Source organism: Artemia franciscana, chromosome 13 (assembly GCF_032884065.1).
Source record: "Artemia franciscana chromosome 13, ASM3288406v1, whole genome shotgun sequence".
NCBI lineage: Eukaryota > Metazoa > Arthropoda > Branchiopoda > Anostraca > Artemiidae > Artemia > Artemia franciscana.
In genome coordinates, this window is record NC_088875.1 from 23,437,010 (window position 1) to 23,464,600 (window position 27,591).

Genomic DNA, 27,591 nt, shown 5'->3' on the forward strand with positions numbered 1-27,591 from the left:
CCACCTGTGAATATAGATAGATTTATATATGTGTTTCAAACTACGTAAAAATTGCGAATATACAACATTCTTGGCTTTCCCATTGTCTGTCCATATACAAAGCCGTATGTACTAATAATGACGTCATATGCAAACGCTCTTTTTACAAACAAACAAACATGCATACACACAACTCGTTTTTATATAGATAGATAGATAGATAGATACAATACAAATTAACTACGTAAAACTTGTGAATATACAACAGTCTTCGCTGTCCCATTGTCTGTGCGTATAAATAGATTGTCAGGTTTACCGACCCTCAAAGATGCAACATACAATTGTACATTGGTAAAGCAATCTGTATTAAGATCTATACCGCATTTTTCTAGTGATTGCCCTTGAGCTTTGTTGATGGTGGTTGCAAATGCTAATCGAGTTGCGAATTACAATCTTTTAAATTGAAAAAGCAGATCCGTTGGAATCATGGGAATGCGAGGAATAAGAACAGCCTCACCCTCATAAGGCCCTGTCAAGATTGTGGCCTCTATTAGGTTTTCCATTGCTTTTTTTACGGCAAGTCGCGTGCCATTGCAAAGCTTTGGTGGGTTGATATTTCTTAAAAAGTATTATTGGTACGCCTATTTTTAGTTGTAGCACGTGTGGTGGAAACCCTGAAGGATCTATGGAATTTAAAAATTCAGATGGATAATTAACCGCTTCATTTGGTTCCAAAATACAAATTAACTGCGTAAAACTTGCGAATATACAACATTCTTCGCTGTCCAATTGTCGCTTCATATAAATAGATTGTCAGGTTTACCGACCCTCGAACATGCAACGTACAATTGTCCATGGGAAAAACAATCAGTATTAAGATCTATACCACATTTTTCTAATGATTGACCTTGAGCTTTGTTAATAATTATTGCAAATGCTAATCGAATTGGGAATTGCAATCTTTTAAATTGAAAAGGCAGATCCGTTGGAATCATGGGAATGCGAGGAATAAGAACAGCCTCACCCTCAAAAGGCCCTCTCAAGATTGTGGCCTCTATTAGGTTTTCCATTGTTTTTTTTTACGGCAAGTCGAGTGCCATTGCAAAGCTTTGGTGGGTTTATATTTCTTAAAAGTATTATTGGTACGCTTATTTTTAGTTGTAGCACGTGTGGTGGAAACCCTGAAAGATCTATGGAATTTAAAAATTCAGATGGATAATTAACCGCTTCATTTGGTTCCAAAACTGTGTCGACTGACTTGTACAGGACTGCCTGGTCTCGAATCTTGGTCAAAACAATATTGTTGATTTCGTGGACGTCTATATTTTTGGGTGCGAGAATCGCTCTTTCACTTAGCCATTTATTATTTTTATAATTTTTTAGAATATTCGGAAATACTTTTTCAATCAATTCATTTTTGAACGTCACTGAATTACAGAAATCAGCTGGTAGTTGTATACGTCCTGAAATTGAGTCTACTGGGAGCTTTCCGTTTCCCATTGCCAGCAATTGATCTGAAAATCTTTGACCAGAGTCATCGTTTTGCAATCGGACACGCATATTTGTAGTTCATTTTAATGTTTTTACGTGTGCCCATAAATTAGAATTTTTCAGGCAAGCATTCATTTCGTCTGCAGGAGTTGATCTAGGTATTATAGGTAATGTTTGCCTGAAATTTCCCACAAGCAATATTAATTTGCTGCCAAAGGGTTTCGACTTCCCTCGCAAATCTTTCAAGCATTGATCCAGAGCCTCGAGCGATTTTTTGTGTGCCATTGTGGACTCATCCCAAATAATAAGTTTGCATTGCTGCAATACTTTACCCATCCCAGATGATTTGGAAATATTGCACGTGGGAGTTTCTGTAGAATGCAAGTTCAGAGGCAATTTCAAAGCGGAATGAGCAGTTCTTCCACCAGGCAGCAATGTTGCGGCTATTCCGGACGACGCAATTGCCAACGCTATATCATTTTGAATTTTCGTTCAGTGCACCGCAAGGTCCATGTATCATATTTTTTACAATAATATCATGTAACCCCTTATCGAAATTTTTATCAGGTATTTCAGCGGAAATCACATCATCAATTTTGTTCGAAGTAATTTTTTTATGTAGCCAGATTAGTATATGTGCGTGTGGCAAACCTCGTTTTTGCCATTCCACTGAGTACATCCAGCATCGCACTGACCCAAACACTTCAAGTTTTACAATGTAGTTTATCAGTGATTTCAACTTTTGCCGGAAGACACGGGCCGTAATGTCATGCCTATGAACCGCCGATTGTCCTTGAAGTAAAAGCTGCAGTATCTCGTCCCAAGATTGATTACATGTAAATGTAATAAATAAATCTGGACGACCATAGAGACGAACATACGCAATAGCATCTTGAGCATATTCATGCATATGACGGGGACTGCCAGCATATGACGAAGGTAAAATTGTTAATCTTCCAACGTTTGTGGTATTACCGTCATTTATAACAGCATCTCGCAAATGAATGTATTGTTCAGAGCGGAGCTTGGTCTGATTCAGGCGAATATATAGCATACGTTCTGATTCAATTTTAGCATACATATCAACGACGAATTGGTGAAACAATTCACGGCATTTTAAAATATAATTTTCTTCATCCTGCCGAATCATTAGTCTATAGGAATAATAATGCATTGCACTGCATTTCTTATTCATTTCTTTGTTAGTGGCTGGATTCATCAATTTAATATTAAAGTGACAGCCGTCGGCTCCATCCCAAAAAATGATAGGGTATTGTAGGGCATCGTAGCATCGATGAGTTTCAGCAATTCTAACAACTGAGCGTTTCGCTTATGAAGAATAATATCTCGAGGTAAAAACTGATCACCGACCATAACGATTGCCACTTCGTCGATAGTTGGAGCATTGTATCTACGCACATGTTGGCCAGGAGGCGTTTTGTCAGCGGAAATAACAATTTTATGCGTATCAGTAGGCATCAAATCGATGGCTGTTTTGAACAGACGCACTAAATTATTATTTTCGTGGAAAAGATGTTGCAATTGGGAAACGATTGTCCTTTCAACGTTGGGAGAAATTTCGCAACGTGCATTCAATTCAGAATTTCTATCACTGATGAAGTACAATTGTAAAAATTTATGATTCTCGCCTGGGAATGGTAGAAGGGACCCTGCTCTATGATAAATTTGCCCTTTTACTTTGAAAGTAGACATAAATTGATCTGGATTTTCGATTTGGGCTCCAAACGACGTCATTTGGAAACATGAGTTGTATTTTCTGATTTTTGACAAGAAACGCTTAGATTCTGACGTAGTTCCAGTAAGGAAAGTCTTCAATGGCTCTGGTGGTGCAGTGACAAATTTTAGACATTGTCCCGATTTGAACACATCCACTCAAGCTATAATCATCGACTGGGTTGTACCTGAATGCCAGGCGATAACTTTCAGGTTGCTCTGATTCCTCGGCACGCTTTCTTTTCTTACTTTCTCTATCAGCAGCAAGCCTGATTTCTTGCTGTTCTTGTGATTCCTCGGCACGCTTTCTTTTCTTACTTTCTCTATCAGCAGCAAGCCTGATTTCTTGCTGTTCTTGTAATTCCTCGACACGCCTTCTTTTTTCACTTTCTCTTTTAGCAGCAAGTCTGCTTCCGCGTTGCTCTGGTAGTTCCTCGGCACGCTTTCTGTTCTTTCTTTCTCTATCAGCCTCAAGCCTGTTTCCTTGCTGTTCTTTTGATTCCTCGGCACGCTTTCTGTTATTTCTTTCTCTATCAGCCTCAAGCCTGTTTCCTTGCTGTTCTTTTGATTCCTCGGCACGCCTTCTTTTTTCACTTTCTCTTTTAGCAGCAAGTCTGCTTTCGCGTTGCTCTGGTAGTTCCTCGGCACGCTTTCTTTTCTGACTTTCTCTATCAGCAGCAAGTTTTTTGGCATAGACTCTTTGAGCATCTTCATCGGCTTTTGCCATTGTAAGTTCATCAGTCATTGTAAACTTAAACATTAATAGATTTCTACGTGAACATATGTCTTAAATATCTTGAATGACGTCACCGTCAAAGCAAAAATGACGACAACTAATTTCATGACGTCAGTCAACACAGAAACATGACGTCACCTGATCCACAGACAGACACACAGACAGACAACTTATTTTTATATATATAGATAGATATATCTATATATATAAAAATAAGTTGTCTGTCTGTCTGTGGATCTGTGGATCAGGTGACGTCATGTTTCGGCTGACGTCATGAAATTAGTTGCCGTCATTTTTGCTTTGAAGGTGACGTCATTCAAGTTATATAAGACATATGTTCGCGTAGAAATCTATTAATGTTTAAGTTTACAATGACTGATGAAGATGCTCAAAGAGTCTATGCCAAAAAACTTGCTGCTGATAGAGAAAGTCAGAAAAGAAAGCGTGCCGAGGAACTACCAGAGCAACGCGAAAGCAGACTTGCTGCTAAAAGAGAAAGTGAAAAAAGAAGGCGTGCCGAGGAATCAAAAGACCAGCAGGGAAACAGGCTTGAGGCTGATAGAGAAAGAAAGAACAGAAAGCATGCCGAGGAACTACCAGAGCAACGCAGAAGCAGACTTGCTGCTAAAAGAGAAAGTGAAAAAAGAAGGCGTGCCGAGGAATCAAAAGACCAGCAGGGAAACAGGCTTGAGGCTGATAGAGAAAGAAAGAACAGAAAGCATGCCGAGGAACTACCAGAGCAACGCAGAAGCAGACTTGCTGCTAAAAGAGAATGTGAAAAAAGAAGGCGTGCCGAGGAATTACAAGAACAGCAAGAAATCAGGCTTGCTGCTGAAAGAGAAAGTAAGAAAAGAAAGCGTGCCGAGGAATCACAAGAACAGCAAGAAATCAGGCTTGCTGCTGATAGAGAAAGTAAGAAAAGAAAGCGTGCCGAGGAATTACAAGAACAGCAAGAAATCAGGCTTGCTGCTGATAGAGAAAGTAAGAAAAGAAAGCGTGCCGAGGAATCAGAGCAATCTGAAAGTTATCGCCTGGCATTCAGGTACAACCCAGTCGATGATTATAGCTTGAGTAGATGTGTTCAAATCGGGACAATGTCTAAAATTTGTCCCTATTGCAAGGCCTTGAAATTCAATGGTGAAACAATGGGAATGTGTTGCACCTCAGGAAAAGTTAAACTTCCTCTATTGGCTGCACCACCAGAGCCATTGAAGACTTTCATTACTGGAACTACGTCAGAATCTAAGCGTTTTTTGTCAAAAATCAGACAATACAACTCATGTTTCCAAATGACGTCGTTTAGAGCCCAAATCGAAAATCCAGATCAATTTATGTCTACTTTCAAAGTAAAAGGGCAAATTTATCATAAAGCAGGGTCCCTTCTACCATTCTCAGGCGAGAATCATAAATTTTTACAATTGTACTTCATCAGTGATAGAAATTCTGAATTGAATGCACCTTGCGAAATTTCTCCCAACGTTGAAAGGACAATCGTTTCCCAATTGCAACATCTTTTCCACGAAAATAATAATTTAGTGCGTCTGTTCAAAACAGCCATCGATTTGATGCCTACTGATACTCATAAAATTGTTATTTCCGCTGACAAAACGCCTCCTGGCCAACATGTGCGTAGATACAATGCTCCGACTATCGACGAAGTGGAAATCGTTATGGTCGGTGATCAGTTTTTACCTCGAGATATTATTCTACATAAGCGAAACGCTCAGTTGTTAAGAATTGCTGAAATTCATCGATGCTACGATGCCCTACAATATCCTATCATTTTTTGGGATGGAGCCGACGGCTATCACTTTAATATTAAATTGATGAATCCAGCCACTAACAAAGAAATGAATAAGAAATGCAGTGCAATGCATTATTATTCCTATAGACTAATGATTCGGCAGGATGAAGAAAATTATATTTTAAAATGCCGTGAATTGTTTCACCAATTTGTCGTGGATATGTATGCTAAAATTGAATCAGAACGTTTGCTATATATCCGCCTGAATCAGACCAAGCTCCGCTCTGAACAATACATTCATTTGCGAGATGCAGTTATAAATGACGGTAATACCACAAACGTTGGAAGATTAACAATTTTACCTTCGTCATATGCTGGCAGTCCCCGTCATATGCATGAATATGCTCAAGATGCTATTGCGTATGTTCGTCTCTATGGTCGTCCAGATTTATTTATTACATTTACGTGTAATCAATCTTGGGACGAGATACTGCAGCTTTTACTTCAAGGACAATCGGCGGTTCATAGGCATGACATTACGGCACGTGTCTTCCGGCAAAAGTTGAAATCACTGATAAACTACCTTGTAAAACATGAAGTGTTTGGGTCAGTGCGATGCTGGATGTACTCAGTGGAATGGCAAAAACGAGGTTTGCCACACGCACATATACTAATCTGGCTACATAAAAAAATTACTTCAAACGAAATTGATGGTGTGATTTCCGCTGAAATACCTGATAAAAATGTCGATAAGGGGTTACATGATATTATTGTAAAAAATATGATACATGGACCTTGCGGTGCACTGAACGAAAATTCACCATGCATGGCCAAAGGAAGGTGCACAAAGCAATATCCTCGACTTTTAGTACCCAAAACAATTACTGGCAATGATGGTTACCCACAATATAGAAGAAGATCTACTGAAGATGGCGGTAAAACAGCAATAATAAAGAAGCGTAACGGTACCACCATCGAAGTAGATAACCAGTGGGTTGTTCCATATTCCCCATTATTATCAAAAACATTTAATGCACACATAAACGTTGAATACTGTAACTCCGTAAAGGCAATCAAATACATATGTAAATACGTCAACAAAGGCAGTGACATGGCAGTTTTTGGCTTGCAGTCCGAAATCAAAGATTTCGATGAAATCGTAGAATATCAGGCTGGAAGATACATAAGCAGTAATGAAGCTGTTTGGCGAATTCTTTCATTTCCGATACATGAACGTAGTCCAGCTGTTGTTCACTTAGCGGTACATTTACAGAATGGTCAACGTGTTTATTTCACGGAAACCAACGTGCAACAAAGAGTCCTGAATCCATCGGATACAACATTAACAGCTTTTTTTTCGCTTTGCAAAAATGATTCTTTTGCAAAAAAACTGCTGTATACTGAAGTGCCTTCGTATTACACGTGGAATACTAAAAATAAAGTATTTGAACGTCGAAAACAGGGTAAGTCAGTCGACGGCCAACCTACCATCTTCAAAGATACCACGATAGGAAGACTCTACACCGTTCACCCCAATCAACATGAATGCTTCTTTCTACGCCTGCTTTTGGTGAATGTACCCGGTCCGACATCCTTTGAGTATTTGAGGACTGTAAATGGTACTATACATGACACTTACCGTAGTGCATGCCAAGCTCTGAATTTATTGGAGAATGACCCACACTGGGATAACTGCATCAATGACGCGTGCGAAACGTCAACCCCAAGTCAAATTCGTGCATTGTTTGGCATCATTTTAACAACTTGCTCTCCATCAGCTCCTACAGAGTTATGGGAAAAATATAAGTAAAAAATGTCCGAAGATATACTTCATCGAAAACAGTTAGAGACGTCAGACATGACTTTTGATTTTACATCAGAAATTTATAACTACACTTTAGTTGTTATAGAAGATTTGTGCATAAGTATGGCAAACAAACCTCTTCAGGATTTGGAATGCCTTCATCTAACCGTGTCGCTGCTGTTTCGACATGTGTAGAATTGGATCGTGAACAAAGTTACAGTACGAGTGATCTATTGTCGTATGTACAAAATAACATTTCCAAGTTAACGTCGGAACAAAAAGACATTTGTGATACGATAATGCATTGTATCGATAACAACGTTGGAGAAATTTTCTTTTTGGATGCGCCAGAAGGTACTGGTAAAACGTTTGTGATAAAACTGATTCTGGCATCAATTCGATCTAAAAATGATATAGCGTTGGCAATTGCGTCGTCCGGAATAGCCGCAACATTGCTGCCTGGTGGAAGAACTGCTCATTCCGCTTTGAAATTGCCTCTGAACTTGCATTCTACAGAAACTCCCACGTGCAATATTTCCAAATCATCTGGGATGGGTAAAGTATTGCAGCAATGCAAACTTATTATTTGGGATGAGTGCACAATGGCACACAAAAAATCGCTCGAGGCTCTGGATCAATGCTTGAAAGATTTGCGAGGGAAGTCGAAACCCTTTGGCAGCACCTTAATATTGCTTGCGGGAGATTTCAGGCAAACATTACCTATAATACCTAGATCAACTCCTGCAGACGAAATGAATGCTTGCCTGAAAAATTCTAATTTTTGGGCACACGTAAAAACATTAAAATTAACTACAAATATGCGTGTCCGATTGCAAAACGATGACTCTGGTCAAACATTTTCAGATCAATTGCTGGCAATGGGAAACGGAAAGCTCCCAGTAGACTCAATTTCAGGACGTATACAACTACCTGCTGATTTCTGTAATTTAGTGACGTCCAAAAATGAATTGATTGAAAAAGTATTTCCGAATATTCTATAAAATTATAAAAATAATAAATGGCTAAGTGAAAGAGCGATTCTCGCACCCAAAAATATAGACGTCCACGAAATCAACAATATTGTTTTGACCAAGATTCAAGACCAGGCAGTCCTTTACAAGTCAGTCGACACAGTTTTGGAACCAAATGAAGCGGTTAATTATCCATCTGAATTTTTAAATTCCATAGATCTTTCAGGGTTTCCACCACACGTGCTACAACTAAAAATAGGCGTACCAATAATACTTTTAAGAAATATAAACCCACCAAAGCTTTGCAATGGCACTCGACTTGCCGTAAAAAAAACAATGGAAAACCTAATAGAGGCCACAATCCTGACAGGGCCTTTTGAGGGTGAGGCTGTTCTTATTCCTCGCATTCCCATGATTCCAACAGATCTGCCTTTTCAATTTAAAAGATTGCAATTCCCAATTCGATTAGCATTTGCAATCACCATTAACAAAGCTCAAGGTCAATCATTAGAAAAATGTGGTATTGATCTTAATACTGATTGTTTTTCCCATGGACAATTGTACGTTGCATGTTCGAGGGTCGGTAAACCTGACAACCTATTTATATGCAGCGACAATTGGACAGCGAAGAATGTTGTATATTCGCAAGTTTTACGCAGTTAATTTGTATTTCGGAACCAAATGAAGCGGTTAATTATCCATCTGAATTTTTAAATTCCATAGATCCTTCAGGGTGTCCACCACACCTGCTACAACTAAAAATAGGCGTACCAATAATACTTTTAAGAAATATCAACCCACCAAAGCTTTGCAATGGCACGCGACTTGCCGTAAAAAAAAAAAACAATGGAAAACCTAATAGATGCCACAATCTTGACAGGGCCTTATGAGGGTGAGGCTGTTCTTATTCCTCGCATTCCCATGATTCCAACGGATCTGCTTTTTCAATTTAAAAGATTGCAATTCCCAATTCGATTAGCATTTGCAACCACCATCAACAAAGCTCAAGGGCAATCACTAGAAAAATGCGGTATAGATCTTAATACAGATTGCTTTACCAATGTACAATTGTATGTTGCATCTTTGAGGGTCGGTAAACCTGAAAATCTATTTATACGCACAGACAATGGGACAGCGAAGACTGTTGTATATTCACAAGTTTTACGTAGTTAATTTGTATTGTATCTATTATTAATTTTGTGGACGTCTTTATTCTTGGTTGCCAGAATCACTCGTTCACTTAGCCATTTGTGATTTTTATAATTGGTTAGAAAATTCGGAAATACTTTTTCAACCAATTCATTTTTGGACGTCACTAAATTACAGAATTCAGCAGGCAGTTGTATACGTCCTGAAATTGAATCCACTGGGAGCTTTCCGTTTCCAATTGCCAGCAATTGATCTAAAATATTTCACCAGAGTCATCGTTTGGCAATCGGAGACGCATATTTAAGTCACGCATCGGACCTCGCTAATCTTGCAATGATCGCTCCAGAGCCTCGAGCGATTTTTTGTGTGCCATTGTTCACTCGTCCCAAATAATAAGTTTGCATTGCTGCAATACTTTACCCATCCCAGATAATTTCTGTAGAATGCAAATTCAGAGGCAATTTCAAAGCGGAATGAGCAGTTCTTCCACCAGGCAGCAACGTCGCGCGACGCAATTGCTAACTCTATGTCATTTTTTGATCGAATTGATGCCAGAATCAATTTTATCACAAACATTTTACTAGTACCTCCTGGTGCATCCAAAAAGAAGACTTCTCCAATGTTGTTATCGACACAATGCATTATCTTATCATAAATGTATTTTTGCTCAGACGTTAACTTAGAAATATTATTTTGTACATACGACAATAAATCATTCGTGTTGTAACTTTGTTCACGATCCAATTCTACACATGTTGAAACAGCAGTGTTACGATTAGGTGAAGGCATTCCCAAGTCCTGAAGAGGTTTGTTTGCCATACATAATAACAAATCTTCAATAATAACTAAAGTGCAATTATAAATTTCTGATGTAAAATCAAAGGTCATATCTGACATCTCTAACAGTTTTCGATGGAGTATATCTTCGGCCATTTTCGATTTATAATTCACCTATAACTCTGTAGGAGCTGAAGGAGAGCAAGTTGTTAGTATGAATCAAAACAATGCACGAATTTGTCTTGGAGTTGACGTTTCGCATGCGTCATCGATGCAGTTATCCCAGTGTTGGTCATTCTCCGATAAATTCAGAGCTTGGCATGCACTACGGTAAGTGTCTTGTATAGTACCGTTTACAGTTCTCAAATACTCAAAGGGGGTCGGACCAGGTATATTCACCAAAAGCAGGCGGAGAAAGAAGCATTCATGTTGATTGGGGTGAATGGTTTAGAGTCTTCCTATCGTGGTTTCTTTGAAGATGGTAGGTTGGCCTTCGACTGACCTACCCTGTTTTCGACGTTCAAATGATTTATTTTTAGCATTCCACGTGTAATACGAAAGCACTTCAGTACACAGCAGTTTTTTTGCAAAAGAATCATTTTAACATAACGAAAAGAAAGCAGTTAACAATGTATCCGGTGGATTCAGGGCTCTTTGTTGCACGTTGGATTCCGAAAAATAAACATGTTGACCATTCTGTAAATGTACTGCTAAGTGAACAAGAGCTGAACTTCGTTCATGTCTCGGAAATGAAAGAATATTAAATGTTTTTGATAATAAAGGTAAATATGGAACAGCCCACTGGTTATCTACTTCGATATTGGTACCGTTATGCTTCTTTATTATTGCTGTTTTGCCACCATCTTCAGTAGATCTTCTTCTGTATTGTGGGTAACCATCATTGCCAGTAATTGTGTTGTGTACTAAAAGTCGAAAATATTGCACTGTGCACCTTCCTTTAGCCATGCATGGTGATTTTCCATTCAGTGCACCGCAAGGTCCATGTATCATATTTTTTACCACAATATCATATAAGCCCTTATCGACATTTCCATTAGGTAGTTCAGTAGAAATCATGTCGTCAATTTAATTAGAAGTAAGTTTATCATGTAGCCAGATTAGTATATGTGCGTGTGTCAATCCTTAATTTTGCCATTCCACTGAGTACATCCAGCATCGCACTGACCCAAACACTTCAAGTTTTACTATGTAGTTTATCAGTGATTTCAATTTTTGCCGGAAGACACGGGCCGTAATGTCATGTCTATGAACCGCCAATTGTCTTTGAAGTAAGCACTGGTGTATCTCGTCCCAAGATTGAGTACATGTAAATGTAATAAATAAATCTGGACGACCATAGAGACGAACATACGCAATAGCATCTTGAGCATATTCATGCATATGACGGGGACTGCCAGCATATGAAGAAGGTAAAATCGTTAATCTTCCAACGTTAGTGGCATTACCATCATTTACAACTGCATCTCGCAAATGAATGTATTGTTCAGAGCGGAGCTTGGACTGATTCAGAAGAATAAATATCAAACATTCTGATTCAATCTTTGCATACATATCAACGATGTATTGGTGAAACAATTGACGGCATTATAAAATATAATTATCTTCATTGTGATGAATCATTATTCTATAGGAATAATAATTCATTGCGCTGCATTTCTTATCCGTTTGTTTGTTAGTGGATGGATCTTGCAATTTATTATTAAAGTTATAGCCATCGGCTCCATCCCAAAAAATGATAGGATATTGTAGGGCATTGTAGAATCGATGAGTTTAAGCTATTCTTACCAACTGAGCTTATCTCTTTTGAAGAATAATATCTTGAGGTAAAAACTGATCACTGACCATAACGAATGCCATTTCTTCGATAGTTGGAGCAGTGTATCTGCGCACATGTTCGCCAGTAGGCGTTTTGTCAGCGGAAATAGCAATTTTATGCGTATCAGTAGGCATCAAATCGGTTGCTGTTTTGAGCAGGTGCACTAAGTCATTATTTTCGTGGAAAAGATGTTGCAATTGGGAAACGATAGTCCTTTCAACGTCGGGAAAAATTTCGCAACGTGCATCCAATTCAGAACTTCTATCACTGATGAAGTACAATTGTAAAAATTTATGATTTTCACCTGAAAATGGTAGAAGGGACCCTGCTCTATGATACATTTGCCCTTTTACCTTGAAAGTAGGCATAAATTGATCTTGATTTTCGATTTGGGCACCAAACGACGTCATTTGGAAACATGAGTTATATTTTCTAATGTTTAATAAAAAACGCTTAGATTCTGACTTAGTTCCAGTAAGCAGTCTTCAATGGCTCTGGTGGTGCAGCCAAATGAGGAAGTTTAACTTTTCCTGAGGCGCAACTCATTCCCATTGTTTCACTATTAAAATTCAAGGCCTTGCAATATGGACAAATTTTGGACATAGTTCCGATTTGAACACATCTACTCAAGCTATAATCATCGACTGGGCTGTACCTGGATGCCAGGCAATAATTTTCACGTTGCTCTTGTGATTCCTCGGGACGCTTTCTTTTGGCATTATCTCTTTGAGCCTCAAGCCTGTTTTCACGTTGTTCTTGTGATTCCTCGGCATGATTTTTTTCTGTAATTTCTCTTTGAGCCGCAAGTCTGTTTTCACGTTGTTCTTGTGATTCCTCGGCACGCTTTCTTTTGGTAATTTCTCTTTGAGCCACAAGCCTGTTTTCACGTTGCTCTTGTGATTCCTTGGCACGATGTTTTTGGTAATTTCTCTTTGAGCGGCAATCCTGTTTTCACGTTGTTCTTGTGATACCTCGGCACGCTTTCTTTTCTTACTTTCTCTTTTAGCCCCAAGCCTTTTGGTATTATCTCTTTGAGGCCCTTCCTCAGCTGTTTCTTCTGTCATTGTAGGATTTATACTATAATTTCTCGCACGATTTGATTCCTTGGCTGTTTTTTCTGCCATTGTAGGATTTCTGCCATTGTAGGATAATCATAATGACATCATATACAAAGCCTTATATACTTATAATGACTTCAACTTATAATGGCGTCATAAACAAACATACAAAATTCATACATGACGTCATAATGCTCAATCCTTATAATGACGTCAGTTGTCAAACATACAAAAATACATACAACTTATTATTGTATATATAGATTTCAGACGCTACTACAAAAGTCTTTATTAATAATTACTATTTTTTGCCAGTATTTTATAGGCTTGGCAAATAAAAAAATAAAAAATAATCAACCGATAAAAAATCATTTAAAACTAAATATCATAAAAACACACCAAAAGATATAAAAGCAGAAAAAAATAAGCCTAATTATTAGAAAAAATGGTTAGGACGGTGGAACGGATCAAGACTTATTAGTGCACCGTTTTAATAATTTAAAATTAGATTTTTGAAATATTTGGATGATACCCGTTGCTGGACATGAAGTAATTAATTCAATATTTTGGAAAACCAATAGGAATAAAGCTAAAATTTATGATATATGTAACGGTCGGTCTTGATTTGTACTAATCTATTACTGGAAAAACCTACTAACACGAACATGAATAGCATGGAATGGTGACAAAAGCTGGAGTATAGTCTAGTTAAAAATTGTACTCTATAACAACAACAACTAATCCAAATATTAAATTTCTCTGACTAAGGTGACATTAATGTCGCCACCTGGAATTTCCTGACGGTGAACCAGCCTGGTTCTATGCTTCTTTTAGCAAAGGAACCAAAAAGATATAAAGTGACCATCGCAGGAATAATAGAAACGCACCTTACGGGAAGCGGTGAAAAAGATATTGGAGAAGGATGGACACTGCTTTGGTCTAGCGGAACCCAAAGAAGAGGAGGAGCCGGCCTTATTCTCAACAGCTTCACCCGGAAGGCCCTATTATCATTCATACCTATCTCATCACGTCTACTGAGAGCGAGAATTGACGGAAAGCATTGGAAGATAACTTTTCTTATTTGCTACGTACCGACAAACGAGGCTGAGGATGAAGATAAAGACGACTTCTATGTGGGGCTGTCCTCCGAGCTCTCCGTCGTGCCACTGCACGACTACCTCATAATCCTAGGAGGTTTTAACGCTGGTGTCGCTAACAGCTCTAGCCTGTATGATGCGGATGTTGTACCTGTGACGGCTGACGCTCTGAATGATAATGGTCAGCGGCTGCTCAATTGCTGCATCACCTACGCCCTATCAGCCAAAAATACTTGGTTCGTGAAAAGAGACATTGCGAAGCACACATTGCACAGCAATGATGGCAAGACAAAAAGATACTTGACTGTGCGACGACACTGGCTTTCGTCAGTCCAGAACTGCCACTCATAGAGAGGTGCTGAGCTCGGTAATACTGACCATCGTCTTGTTTCTGCACGGGTCAAACTCCGGCTGTGGGCCCACAATATTAAATTCTCTTCCTCCAAGAAGATAGACACCTCTCGACTGAAGCAATATCCCTCGGTTCGTGATTGGTATATGGTTGAGGTCTCTAACTGCCTTGGGGCTTTCCAGAAGTGTTCAGAAAGCGAGTCAGCATGGAACACTTTAAAGGTTAATGTTCTTACTACTGCTACAGAAGTTGTGGGCTTGAAGCAGCAAAAAAAAATAGTGGATTAGCAGCCAGACATTCGAAGTGATTGAGCAGAGACAGCAAGCGAGACTACGTGGAGATAAGACACTCAACAGACAGCTATACAAGCAGTACAAATCTATGCTTCAAAAGGAAAAGAACTACTTCATTGGAGACAAAGCCACTGAGCTCGATCAAGCTGCCCAAAAGTAAGACATAGATGTAACATTCAAGATCTTGCGTGAGCTGACTGACAAACACACGATGGTGTCCACAAGCATGAAAGCAGTAAACGGATAAACCATATACAATCAGTCCCAATGTTTTGGTCTATGGAAAAAAAACTTAGACATACTACTCAACTCAGATCCACCCAATTGCATTGACCCAGGGCATTTCGCTGCTGCTGCAAAAGCTACCGCTGCCCCCAACGGGAATCAATTTTCTCCTGAGGAGATCAAATTGGTCGTAAAGAAACTTAAGAACAATAAAACAGCCGGCACTGCAATTCAATGCAGCCGGTGGTATCGCTTCTAAGCTGCTCAAAATAGGCAGCCCTGCAATGATACTCTGGCTGCAGATGGTGATCAGCATAATCTGGTGCACTGAAGTTGTACCAACGGTCTAAAAGAAATGAATTCTTATGCCAGTGCTTAAGCGCAAGGGCAGCAAGACGGACTGCAGCAACTACCGTGGTACCACCTTCTGTGTGAGAAGGTGATACCACGGTAGGTATCACCCATCTGTCCGATGCTGACTTCGAGGACGATGTAGCTATCCTTAGTGACAATCTAGACCAACTTTAGTCTGCACTTGAGATGCTCTCATCCACAGCCTCTAGAGTTAGGCTGCAAATCAACTGGAAGAAAACAAAGATCAAGCCCATAGAAAATACCGCATCAGCACCACTCTCAACTGCTGACATTAACGGCAAGCTGTCAATGTGGTAAGGCAGTTCACATATCTCGGATCAATTATAACCTCAAGTGGCACACTTGACACCAAAATCTCAGACATATCAGCCAAGGACAGCTCTGTGTTTGAACGGCTCCTAAGAGCAGTTCTCCGCAAACCACAAATTTGCCGCCATACAAAATCCTGAATTTACAACGCCACAGTCTCAAGCATCATACTCTACTCATTTATGACATTGACGATAACCCAGACACAGCTAAGAAAGGTCGATGCCGTTCAGACTGGACACCTGTGTCGAGTCGAAGGCTGCAAATGGTATAACAAAATCTGCAATACTGAGATCCTGAAGACCTTCAAGCTGGCGAACCTCTTTGCCCAAGTGGAAGCCCGCTCTCTAAGGTTGTACGACCACCTACTTCGTCTCCCGATAAGTACCTCGCAAGGATCATTGTGGACTTCAATCCCTGAAAAAAATGGCTGAAATCACCCTCGAGGAAGGCCATGAAGTAGATGAGCAGACCGACGCTTGCTCAGCCGCAACGTCAACCCAAATGAGGCCCCTTCCTTAGCCCTGGACAGGGCTACTTGGAGAAGACTGACGGTACTGTTAACCAAATCCTTCTACGCTGGTGACCCTGCTGAGCAAGAGTGTTAAGTCAAGTCATAACAACTCCAGTGTCATGCAATTTTCGAATACCCTAGCTTAGAAGTTAAAAGCTTCATTTTAACTTCACTAAGAACATCAGATAAAAAGGAGTTAAGGGATCTACAAGCAGTAGGACAGAGCCATCAAAAAGAATCAACTTGTGGAATAAGAAAAGGGTTGCAAAAAGACAAGGCTACTAACTGGACAGAACACGTCAGGCCAACTCAAGAACTGCTAAAGACAAGCACATCATTCGCAAATGCTAAAAAGGATAAATAGAACAAGAGCTAAGAGCTCATTTGGCACTTGTGACGAGGTCGGAAGAGCCAAGAGCTCAAATGGTATGAGCTCTAGCAAAATTCTAAGAATCAATAGATTGCTTTAAAAGGAAAATCAGAGGCTTAATACCGGTCGGGATTTAAAATAAGAGCTCTGAGTCACGAATTCCTTCTAAATATCAAAATTCATTAAGATCCGATTACCCACTCGTATGTTAAAAATGCCTCAATCTTTCTAATTTTTCTCTCCCTTCAGCCCCCCAGATGGTCAAATCGGGGAAAATGACTTTATCAAGTGAATTTTCGCAGCTCCCTGACACGCCTACCAATTTTCATCGTCCTTGCACGTCCAGAAACACCAAACTCTCCAAAGCACTTAACCCCACCCCCTAGCTCCTCCAAAGAGAGCGGATCCAGTGCGGTTACGTAAATCACGTATCTACGACATTTCCCACTCCAACTCCCCCCGATGTCAATAGATCATGTCGGGATTTGAAATAAAAGCTCTGAGACATAATGTCCTTCTAAATATCAAATTTTATTATGATCCGCTCACCTGTTTTTAAGTTAAAAACACCTCAACTTTCCAAATTTTTCCCAATTAACACCTCCTAGCTCCTCCAAAGGGAACGAATCCGTTCCAATTATGTCAATCACGTATCTATAACTTGTGCTTATTCTTCACATCAAGTTTCATCCTGATCTCTTCACTCTAAGCGTTTTTCAAGATTTCTGTTTCCCCCCTCCGACCTTCTATGTCCCAAGATCCGACTCAAATTACATAAGATCCTTCTATATATCAAGTTTCATTAAGATCCGATCACCCATTTGTAAGATAACTCAATTATCACGTTTTCCAAGAATTTTGGTTTCCCTCTCCAGCTCCCCCGAATGTCATCAGATCTGGTCGGATTTAAAGTAAGAGCTCTAAAGCACAAGATTTTTCTAAATATACAATTTCATTAAGATTTGAACACCCGTTCGTAAGTTACAAATACCTCATTTTTACTAATTTTTCCGAATTAATCCACTCCCCCAGTTCCACCAAAGAGAGTGGATCTGGTCCAGTTATATCAGTCACATATCTTGGACTTTTTTTTATTCTTCCCACCAAGTTTCATCCTGATCTCTCCGCTTTAAGCGTTTTCCAAGATTTTAGGTTTCCCCCTCCAACTCCCCCAAATGTCACCGGATCTGGTAGGGATTTCAATTAAGAACTTTGAGACATGATATCCTTCCAAACATCAAATTTCATTAAGATGCCATCACCCGTTCGTAAGTTAAAAATGCTTCATTTTTTTATTTTTTCCGAATTAACCCCCCCCCCTAGATGGTCAAATCGGTAAAACGACTATTTCTAATTTAATCTGGTCCGGTCCCTGATACGCCTGCCAAGTTTCATCGTCCTAGCTTACCTGGAAGTGCCTGAAGTAGCAAAACCGGGACAGACAGACATACACACTGATAGACAGACAGACCGACAGAATTTGCGATCGCTATATGTTTACTTGGTTAATACCAAGTACCATGAAAACCACAGCTGAAAAGTCCTAGCTCAAAAATATACTTCTTAAAAATCGCGTAATGTGGGGCAATTATAGAATATGGAACTACCTCTAAAGGACCTGAGATCGGAAATTGTGGACTTAGAGGATAAGCATTGAAGCGATTTGAACCCTTTTTGAGAGGCAAGACCCAGTATGTAGAATTGTCTGATCTTAATTTGAGTAAAAGAGTAGTTGAATTTACTTTGCCACAGGGTTTTGTTTCAGGTCCGCTTTCCTTCCAGCCTATGCATTAGGGACTTAGGCTTTTCTGTTATGAGTTTGATAATTAATACCCGGAGTTCATAAGTTATTCTTTCCAGTTTTACTGATAATACCCATTTTATTGTGGCAGAGAAGATTTCGGCTGATTTAATATAAATAATTAAAAGGGGTATCCAATGCATAGATAAGTGGATGAGAGTAAATATACTGTTTTAAATCATAATAGATAAAGTTTTCGTATGTATGGTAGGTCTTCGGATTATTACCCCTGGGTTACCTATATACAAATAGATAATTATGTAGTCAAGCGTGCCAATAAAACACGATGGTGTTATTGTTTATGAATGCCTTAATTTTTAAAATCTTACATCTTTTATTAGTAGTATTAGAGCAAGAAATGTCAGAATGACGAACAAGTTGAAGAATATATTCCCAAACTGTGTGATGAGATTAATGTTTTTCTCTGTAGTCAACCCGTATCTGGTAAATCGGGTAGAGTAAATAGTCTAGTACGTTTTTGTTTACTTAAGGCCGTGATTAAGTGAACTGATGGAACTCGAAAATCCCATGTTAAATTGAAAATTTATATTTAAAAAGTACTCAAGTATTCATTGGCGGAAGATGCCGCTTTTAATATCAGGCCATAGCTTCTTGAAGATGCTACAAAATGTTTAAAAGGATTTTGCTCTATTTCCTCTAATTGCTTAGAAATCTTAGAAAATGTCTAGGTCTTTTTCACAAGTGTACTCGATGAAGGATATTGCTTTTAGAACAAAATCGGTACTATCATGAGCAGAAGACAATAACCTGTAAGATGATTGGAACCATTTTTCGATTTATTTTCCTGTTTTCTAACAGTCCCATAGAATATTTTCAGCTACCTGAAATTTTTACAAGTCGGTTGCCAGAAAGAATCGTTTCAGATCACCGATAATACCCCCAAGAGACCAAAATGACAAGCTGGTATAATCAGCTGCTTGTTAATAGAGTGTGAAATTTCCATAAATTATTTCAACGCAATGAAGAAATGAAAAATAGTCAGGAGCCTTCAGTAAAGTTGTGCACACAAGGCCGAAATCATGGGGAAAATTAAATCAAAGCGAGGTATACATCTTAAAAGTGTTACCACACATAGACAGCGCCTTTGTAAAAAGTATTTGGAGCTTGGTAGATGTAAATATCCAAAATACCTAATAATGCGGTACGCTGAAGAACTAGACAGGTCAAGCGACAAACCTTGAGGCGGAGCAGAACCCCGTAGCTTCTTCCCCGTTGCCCTACCGGATCGTGACTGGTGGTAGAAACTTGGATTGCGACGAATTGAAGGATTGCCGATGGATTTTTGATCCTGCATTTTTCGTGCGCTATCTAGAGACTTAAGTTTGGAAGCACAGGTGAGGAGGAAACAACCCGTAAAAATCATAGAACCTTAACGAAATTTACACCACCAGATTCAGCGTATCAGAGAATCCTACTGTAGTTTCAATCTCCTATCTACAATTAAACAAAAAAAAACAAAACAAGTTTTTTAAGTGAAAGTAAGGAGCGACATTAAAACTTAAAACGATCAGAAATTACTCCGTGTATGAAAGGGGCTTTTTCTCTTCAACACCCCGCTTTTTACGCTAAAGTTTTTTACTGTTTTAAAATGTAGAGTTAAGAGAAAGAGTCAAGCTTTAGCGTAAAGAGCGGGGCGTTGAGGAAGAAAAGCCCCTTTCATATACGGAGTAATTTCTGTTCGTTTTAAGTTTTAATGTCGCTCCTTACTTTCATTTAAAAAAAAAAACTTGTTTTTTTTTGTTTAATTTCTGGACGTCTTTGAATTAATGCATGGTTTGATCTTGGCTCTCCACATATAAATAATTAAAACGAAATTTGCATATTAATTTTTTGAGGCTAAATGGCTTTTTCACAGTTTTCATCGGAAGATTTTGAGAAAATAGGAGCGAGAGAGGAGGCCTAGTTGTCCTCCTATTTTTGATTACTTAAAAAGGCAACATTTACTTATTATTTTTACGAACGTCTTCGTAAGTAAAAAATATACGTAACTTACGAATTAAATTACGTAGCGAACTTCAATATTCGTATATTTTTATTGCGTATATGAGGGGGCTCACCCCTCGTTGATACCTCGCTCTTGATACTAAAGCTTAAATTTTGTCCCAATTCCTTAAGAATGATTCCTGAATCACAAAGGCCGTAGAATAAATAGTTGAAATTACTAAAAATGCTTTAGCGTAAAGAGCGAGGTATTACGAGGAGGTAGACCCCCCATATGCGTAATAATTTCTGTTCGTTTTAAGTTTTAATGCTGCTTCTCACTTTCAGTAGAAAAAAAAATTTCATGTTTATTTTTTCATTGTTTTTTTTTAAATAATGCTAGAAAATCCTGCGCCCCCTCCATTGAAAGTCTCTTCCCCCATGAGAAGTTCCTCATGGAAAAATCCTCCCCAGTAACCCTCTCCCCTCAAATATCCCCCCCCCAAACCAAAAAAATCCCCCTGAAAACGTCTGTACACTTCTTAGTAACCATTACTATATGTACACACAGGTCAAAGATTGTAACTTGCAGCCCCTCCAACGGGGACTGCGGGGGAGTAAGTCGTCCCCAAAGACATAGTTATTGGGTTTATCGACTACGGTGAATAAAATGGCTATCTCAGAATTTTGATCCGGTAACTTTGGGGGAAAATGACCGTGGGAGGGGGCCTAGGTGCCCTCCAATTTCCCATCACCCCTGGAAAAAAAAACAACAAATAAACACGCATCCGTGATTTGTCTTCTGGCACAAAACGCGAAATTCCATATTTTTATAGATTGGGGCTTGAAACTTCTACAACAAGGTTCTCCGATACGCTGAATCTGATGGTGTGATTTTCGTTAAGATCGTATGACTTTTAGGGGGTGTTTCCCCCTATTTTCTAAAATGAGGCAAATATTTTCAGGCTCGTAATTTTTGATGGGTAAGACTATTCTTGATGAAACTTGTATATTTAAATCAGCATTAAAATGCCATTCTTTTGATATAACTATTGGTATCAAAATTCCATTTTTTTAGAGTTTTGGTTACTATTGAGCCTAGTCGCTCCTTACTACAGTTCGTTACCACGAACTGTTTAAAAATGTGGAATTTTGTATTTTTTGTCAGAAGGCAGATCACGGATGCGTGTTTATTTGTTTGTTTTTTTTTTGTTTTTTTTTTAGGTAGGGTTCATTCTAACGGAAATGAAAAGTTCTAGTGCCCTTTTTAAGTGACCAAAAAAATCGGAGGGCGCCTAGGCCCCCGTCGCACGCTAATTATTTTCCCAAAGTCACCGGATCAAAATTCTGAGATAGCCATTTTATTCAGCGTAGTCGAAAATCCTTACAACTATGCCGTTTGGGATGACCTACTCCCCCACAGTCCCCGTGGGAGGGGCTACAAGTTACTAACACTGACCAGTGCTTACATATAGTAATGGTTATTGGGAAGTGTACAGACGTTTTCTGGGGTGTTTTCATTTCGTTGGGGGCAGGGGTTGAGAAAAAGGGGATATGTTGGGGGAACTTTTCACGGAGGAATTTGTCATGGGGGAAGAAAATTTCTATGAAGGGAGCGCAGGATTTTCTAGCATTATTTAAAAAAACAATATAAAAATAAATATAGCAAAGTTTTTCAACTGAAAGGAACTGAATATTCCTGTTATTATTTTCTTGTAAATATTAATTCCTGTAAATATTCCATAATAATTTCTGTTAAAAGGAACAGAAATTATTGCGCATATGAAGGGCTCACCTCCTAATACCTCGCTCTTTACGTTAAAGTATTTTTAGAAATTTCAACTATTTATTCTACGGCTTTTGTTATTCAGGGGTCATTCTTAAGAAATTGTGACAAATTTTAAGCTTTAGCGTGAAGAGTGAGGTACTGACGAGGGGGTGAAACCCCTCATATATAAAATAAAAATATGAGAATACAGAAGTTTCTTTACGTAAGCTAATTTGTAAGTTGCGTATATCTTTAACTAATAAAATTTATTTTTACTTAAATTTTAAGTAAAAAATTAAAAAAAATTAAAAATTTTAAAAAAAAATTTAAATCTTAAAATTTTTATTTTACTTTAAATAATAAAATTTTATTTTTACCCAGCCAAATATATTACTATTTCTCGGCTGAAACATCTCACCAACTAAGCTGTCAATCAAAACCTTTGACAAGACTTGATAATTGGTGCTATTTGAAGTTTTGACAACCAACGGTCTCTAGAGAATTAAAAGACAGAAGGCTAACCTAACTTCAATTTTGAAGCTCGATGTTTTCAAGTTCACTTAATCAAGGCCTTAGCAATTACGTGCGATGCTGAGTATGTCACCGTGAGCATTGACTGGAGATAATAAAGTAACATCAGTTAGATCTCAATTTGTAGAGTTAAATACTGTTCCTCTGTAAGGTTTAGCAAACTTTTATCGAGAGTTAATGAATAAGTATTATTACAAATTATTTCGTCAGTGTTTCCTAAATTTCTTCATTTTTGCTGATGAAGTAGACAAGTATCCTACGCGATATGCCAATAATGAAAGAACACCTCAAGATGTCATAACTAAATCTTTATTTTTAATACGTCATATCGGGACTATTGTTTAAAGTAATCAACCCAAATCTTGAAAGTTTGCGCATGAGTGTGATTTCCATACAGGTCTTAAAATAATTTATCTCCGGTTGTTTGATTTTTAAAGTTATTATAACTTTCATTTGCTCTCATGTTTCCCCTAAAACATTAAAAAATTAAAGTAAATTGTTGAATATTTTGTTGGGTGGAAGAAGAGGTGTTTTGATTGTGTTTGGTAAGTAGAATGAATTGTTGTTAGGAAGGGTTGTTCCGACCAGGAACCGTGCAAGTGCAGATTTTTACTCTTTTTCCCCTATTTCCTTTTTCAAATTTTATTCCTTTGATTAAGGAATTAATCCAATCAAGCGAATGCTTCAGGAAGGTTAAGTGTTTAGTGGTGTTAAATGTTTATCCTTTTTCTGCGTCGTTCATGAAATCTTCGATTTTGTTTCAGTTGCCTGGAATGCTTTATACATATAACTAGTTTACTTACAACTAAAAGCCGATTAGATATGGCCATAACTAGACTTGAATCAGTCCAATTGTGTCCCGATTTGTGAATTGAGGCAATATGGTTCCTAGGGCTTCTATGAAATGTCAATTCAACTTTTGAACAAGAAAGCGAAGCCAAACATATTTTAAAAATCAAAAGGAAACATTAGTCTATGAGACATTTCAATCATGAGACCTACATTTTAACAGCAGCTTATTTATCTTACATCTTAATCAGCTACAGAAGCTTAATTTAAAACTGTATTAAATAAAAAACTAGTTTTTTAAACTGAAAGTAAGGAGCGATATTAAAACTTAAAACAGACAGAAATTACTCCGTATATGAAATGGGTTGTCCCCTCCGCAATCCCTCGCTCTTTACGCTAAAGTTTTTAATTGTTTTAAAAAGTAGAATTGTGACAAAGAATCAAACTTTAGCGTAAAGAGCAAGGGATTGCAGAGGGGACAACCCATTTCATATACGGAGTAATTTCTGTCCGTTTTAAGTTTTAATATCGCTCCTTACTTTCAGTTTAAAAAACTAGTTTTTTTTATTTAATTTCTGAACGTTTTTGAATTAATGCATTTTTGATTTTGGCTCTCCGCACATTAATTAGTAAAATGAAATTTGCATATTAATTTTTTTTTTGGCTAAACGGCTTTCTCTTAGTTTTGATCAGACGATTTTGAGAAATAAGGGGTGGGGAAGGAGGCCTATTTGCCCTCCAATTTTTCGGTTACTTAAAAAGGCAACTAGAACTTTTAATTTTTAACGAAAGTTTTTATTAGTAAAAAATATACGTAACTTAAGAATTAACTTACGTAACAAACTTTTATGCTCTTATATTTTTTATTATGTATATGAGGGGGTTTGTCCCGTCGTTAATACCTCGCCTTTTACACTAAATCTTAAGTTTTGTCCCAATTCTTTAAGAATGACCCCTGAATCAGAAAGGCCGTGGAATAAGTAGTTGAAATTACTAAAAACACTTAGCATAAAGAGTAAGGTATTTATCTCCTCCTAAATACCTCGCTCTTTATGGTAAAGTATTTTTAGAACCCCTCATATGCGTAATAATCTCTGTTAGTTTTAAGTTTTAATGTTACTCTTTACTTTCAGTTGAAAAACTTTTTCGTGTTCATATTTTCATTGTTTTTTTTATAGTAATGCAAGAAAATCCCGCGCCCTCTTCATTGAATTTCTCTTCCCCCATGACATGTTCCTCCAAGAGAAAATCCTCCCACATAGCCTCCTCCCCTCAACCCAACCCCAAACCAAAAAAATCCCCCTGAAAACGTCTGTACACTTCCCAATAACCATTACTTTATGTAAACACTGGACAAAGTTTGTAACTTGCAGCCCCTTCCCCACGGACTGTGGGGGAGTGAGTCATTCTAAAGACATAGTTAATATGGTTTTCGACTATGCGGAACAAAATGGCTATCTCAAAATTTGGATCCGTTGACTTTGGGAAAAAATGAGCGTGGGAGGGGGCCTAGGTGCCCTCCAATTTTTTTGGTCACTTAAAAAGGGCACTAGAACTTTTCATTTCCGTTAGAATGAGCCCTCTTGCGAGATTCTAGGACCACTTGGTCGATACGATGACCCCTGGGAAAAAAAACAACAAAAAAACAAATAAACACGCACCCGTGATCTGTCTTCTGGCAAAAAATACGAAATTCCACATTTTTGTAGATAGGAGCTTGAAATTTTTGCTATAGGGTTCTCTTATACGCTGAACACGATGGTGTGATTTTCGTTAAGATTCTATGACTTTTAGGGGGTGTTTCCCCCTATTTTCCAAAATAAGGCAAATTTTCTCAGGCTCGTAACTTTTGATGACAAAGATTAAATTTGATGAAACTTATATATCTAGAATCAGCATGAAAATTCGATTCTTTTGATGTATCTTTTAGCATCAAAATTCCGTTTTTTAGAGTTTCGTTTACTATTGAGCCGGGTCGCTCCTTACTACAGTTCGTTACCACGAACTGTTTGAAAGGAAAGACATTCATATTATTTACTTCGGAGATAATACGCCGGTGTTCATACTAAATCTGAGAATTGTTACGATAAAGTAGATCTGGGGAACTTTGTCATGTTTGAACACCTTTCCACTAAAACGGAAGAATCAGAAATGCGAGTCGTTTCCATGTGGAATCACCAAGCCCTTGAGTCTGAAATTCAATGAAATTTTCCATAGTTCTCTGGACTAGTGGCTGCTTTACCTCTAAATCATTCCACATACCCTTGGAAACTGCTGACGTTCCCAATAAGATATATATGTTTTATATATTTTCAATACGATATGTATTTTAAAACAGATTTTTATCTCAATTTTGATGGGCAATGGGTTTTACGTATGCCAAAGTTTCCCTAATTTCTTTTCAAATGTTAGTGCCATTTACCTCTACTCAACTGTGCGAAAGTGAAATTTCAGCTCTTCTGCAGATCAAAATATAAGTCATGAATAAGCCGAATATTCGAGGCGACATGCAATTGATCTTGAAAAATTTGACAAGGTAGGTCAAATTTATGGTTTTTATCCTTCTTTGCAAATAATTCTTTTTGTAATTTAAATGGAGAAAAGGTATTCAATTAATGAAGAAGGAGGCACCTAAGGCAAACTGGAATCACTTTGCTACCTCACGCATAGCAAAACACCGGCTTTGCTTTTTTAATTGATGCAATTCTTAAGGTATGCTGGATTTTCCAAGTTGTTGCCTGTTAAAGCAGGTGGAAGTTTAGGACTCATTATTCCGTATCTGTTCATTGAACACAGCTTTTTCTGTTTTAGGGTGAAAAGGAAGTATCTAGCTTCTTTTTGTTTTTTGTTTTCTTACAATTGCCTTCTCTCTTTCCAAGAAAAGAAATCGATTTATGTCTTCTAATTTAGTTTTTTTTTTCTTGTTTTTTCTTTTAAACACCGAGTTTGTAAGTATGTATTTAGTTCCATTTACCACCATCTCGAAGTAGGCGGTACGATCGGTCATTTTGCCGTTCGTTCACTGTAGTGAAAATGGACGAATGCATTGCCAAAGATACAAGATATAGGCCAAAAATACTTCATAACTATGGATAATAAAACTTAAAAAAAGAGGAAAAAAATGGAGTCTGAAAAGGTGAAACCAAACAAATTATTTTTTCTTTGCTAAAGATATAGTTTATTTCAGAACACTAAAAATGCACACAATAAATCATCTTACAGGAAATTAAGAAGGTATCAAGAGCTCACAAACATTTTCTTTGACAAACTTTCAAAATGGCTATTTCTTTTATAATCGGAACTGATTTTTCGAAGCCTGTAGTTACCCAAATGCTAGTTCAGTGTACATGTAATCCAAAAAGCGTCCACTCTTTGCCACATTCATCATAGGCTGCATAATTTATATTGATTCTTCACCACTAAGTGAACAATTTTATTAGAAAAACTAAGGAATTACTGAGGTCCAGGAAGAAAAATAATGCTACTGGAACTTAATCAATAAGATAGGGCTAAACAACCATAAAACAAAATATATGCAGGGAAGTAACTCAGCTATTAATTGAAATTACTTTTATAAAACAGGTGTGGCTAAGAAAAGCATCTTAACTTATTGCTAACTACACAAAACTTGCTTAAGAAAACTTATCTTGACACTGGTTGGAATAAACAATATCTGGTGTTTACAGAGTAGGATTGTGACTAGGAAACATACTACTTATTTAATAATGGCCCAGCGTCCCTCACAAAAGATTTCGCAACATGAATAACAGTTAACAATGCAAGAAGTTCAACAAGGAACATCAATTGTTTCTAAGGGCCCTGATGAGCAACATTCTTTTCTTGGACGCATCTATGTAAAAATAAAAAATAAATCTTGATATGTCAACGTATTTTAGGTATTCCTTCGAATATTTACAAAAATCGAATGTAGATTATGATATTCAAG

The 27,591-nt window shown here is 37.9% G+C and overlaps 2 protein-coding genes across 2 annotated transcripts in view; one reads left to right on the forward strand and one right to left on the reverse strand.

Annotated features, from left to right (window-relative positions):
- Positions 1-11,149, forward strand: part of LOC136035046 (pre-mRNA-splicing factor ATP-dependent RNA helicase PRP16-like) — a 33,753-nt gene extending 22,604 nt beyond the window's left edge. Inside the window, exon 6 of the mRNA XM_065716644.1 lies at positions 10,925-11,149. Within this exon, the coding sequence (XP_065572716.1) occupies positions 10,925-11,149 (225 nt within the window). The remainder of the gene's footprint in view (positions 1-10,924) is intronic.
- LOC136034680 (uncharacterized) overlaps positions 1-27,591 on the reverse strand; it is a 285,081-nt gene that overhangs the window by 33,692 nt on the left and 223,798 nt on the right. The window lies entirely within an intron of this gene.